The sequence below is a fragment of the Aplysia californica genome, unplaced genomic scaffold, assembly GCF_000002075.1.
Source record: "Aplysia californica isolate F4 #8 unplaced genomic scaffold, AplCal3.0 scaffold00210, whole genome shotgun sequence".
Classification (NCBI taxonomy): domain Eukaryota; kingdom Metazoa; phylum Mollusca; class Gastropoda; order Aplysiida; family Aplysiidae; genus Aplysia; species Aplysia californica.
In genome coordinates, this window is record NW_004797480.1 from 675,089 (window position 1) to 677,485 (window position 2,397).

The 2,397-nt window shown below is 43.3% G+C and overlaps 1 protein-coding gene across 1 annotated transcript in view; it reads left to right on the forward strand.

The window, feature by feature from the left end:
- The window catches only part of LOC101850721 (tolloid-like protein 2), a 50,935-nt gene that overhangs the window by 46,969 nt on the left and 1,569 nt on the right, over positions 1 to 2,397 (forward strand). Inside the window, exon 8 of the mRNA XM_005099340.2 lies at positions 1,964 to 2,082. Coding sequence (XP_005099397.1) covers positions 1,964 to 2,082 — 119 coding nt within the window. The remainder of the gene's footprint in view (positions 1 to 1,963; positions 2,083 to 2,397) is intronic.

Consider the following 2,397-nt stretch of genomic DNA (forward strand, 5'->3'; position numbering starts at 1 on the left):
GCAATTGGAAGGAAGTGGAACTCAGATTCAACGAGCTCGGATTCAACTAGATGAGATAGATTCCCCGTTTTTTTCTTCTTCATTAAAATCAATTAGCGAGCTCGGATTCAACGAGGTCGCTTCCAGGGTGAACAGCCCCCGCAGACGTAGCTTCGCTAATTTTTTATTCCAGAACGAACTTTATCTATTCCCGGATTCCCGGAAACCATCCATTGCACCTGCATTGTGAACTATTATTCACTTAACCGATTGCAAACGACCAATCAGCGGCCTTTTTTCACACCAACACATGCGTTGTTGGCAAGCGCACGTGTCTACTTTGGCGTGTGTCGGGGTCGGATGGATGGCGTGCCTGCGTGTCGGGAGGGCGGGGGGCATAGCGGTCAAGGCGTTGAACGTCGCAGATACAAACGCGTCAGTCTTTTTTCCCTTCGTCAACAGATCATTATTACACTGATAAGCTAGTCTTGACGTTGATCTACTTAATGAATTGTGCGCTGGTCTACGGAATCAAAAGTTGCCGTATGCTAGGCTCTACACAGCAACACAACTTTTTGGTAAACTATCAAGATGACACAAGAGTGCATTTGAACGAATCGGTCTTTTTTTTTTTACACAGCTCATTATAATCAGGCGTTTCAGGCACTACTTGTGACTTCTCTTTATACATTACTTGCTCTGTGCCTGTAATTATCTACACAAAACCTCATGTTTGCTATAACGAACACTCGGATTCAACGAGATATTAGGTCTGGCCTGGCGACCTCGTTGAATCCGAGTTTCACTGTATTTCTTTTGTTTCCCCCCTGATTCTGCCTTTCTGTCTTGCTCTTCCCCGTTCTAATTTGCCGTTATTGTGTCGATGTTCTTCTCTTTATTCAAACAAAAACCCAAACCACTCCTATTTTGGCACACCATTCCTTGAAAGCGTAAAACTGGTTCAGTAATTAAAGTGCTGCTGCAGTAGCTCCCATTTTTATTACTGCTGTTGCTGTTATTGTTGTTGTTGTTGTTGTTGTTGTTGTTGTTGTTGTTGTTGTTGTTGCTGTTGTTGTTGTTGTTGTTGTTGTTGCTTTGTTGTTGTTGTTGTTACAGATCGGTAAGATACTTGGAGATACGTGGACAGGTAGACGGACATTACTTTTCAACTGTTTTTTCTCATGCAAAACTTTGTGGACTATTATACCCCCCCCCCCCCACACACACACACACTCATACACACACACACGCATACACACACACTCACGCACACACACACACACACTCACACACACATGTCTCTAGTGGGGAGCTCTAAGCGAGCGAAAAGAACTAGTAATTTGGTTATTTGAAACTCTTACCCCATCCACCCAGAGTGAGTTATTACATATCAGGCCCACCCCCTGACGTCAACGCCGATAGCGTCGTTGACAGCTTTAAAAAAACCAACTCTTTCAACAACCGAGGCTCAGAAACACATAATGTCATACTGCTTTGTGCCTCTTTTTTCTCTTACATAGTTATGTTGGAAGCCTTTCTAGATACAATAAAGGTCTGAGCGCATGGTCTCCTATCAGCACTGTGGATTGAGAGGGAAAATGTTCCAAGAGGGAGGAGAAAAATTGCAACCCCCCCCCCTACCCTTTTTTTCAGGATGTAGATCTGACACGTACCAACGACGGCCAATTTCAGCAGTTGGCTGCACCACAGACACCGATATTGCCACCCCATGAGTTCTTGACCCCCCCCCCCAACATAAAAACTAATCCCCCCCTAAAAAAACAACAACTGTAGGTCTTTAGAGTAGTCTTCACAGTTTCCCGCGCGCTTGGTTTTGTCCGATAGAAGATAGACGTTAAACCGTAGTATCCTGCCCCTTAAAGCAAATTTACTGGGTTGTAGGGGATGCAAAACTCGAACCATAACGGCTCCCCATGCATAATAAGATAATTGTAACATAATGTTGTTTTTTGTCTTTCCACAGCTACGGGAGCCCAGATTGGCATTTCGATCGCAGTTGGCATCGGTGTTTTCTTCGTAATCTGTTGCATTGCCTTCCTCATTGAAAGCAAGGAGAACTGGCTGGCTTCTAAGAATGAAGAGGTCAGTGTGAACTTTCCCTGATATAAGGGATACACATGGTGCGGTTTTGTCAAAGAGAAAAGAATTGACTTGCCTGTCACGACTTTATTTTCAACCAAGATGCTTTTTACAGAATCAATAGCTATCATTGGGTTTCGACTTTGAATGGTATCAAAGCATCATTTTGGAAATACATGTAATTACATCTTATATGCATTTTTAAAAAACCAAATGTATAGAATCCTGTAGCCTTACGCTGTGAATCTTGTAAGAGATTTTATTGTTGGTCGAATGGCCTGATCATAAATGTCCACGTGTGCTATTTGGCCTTTGGGG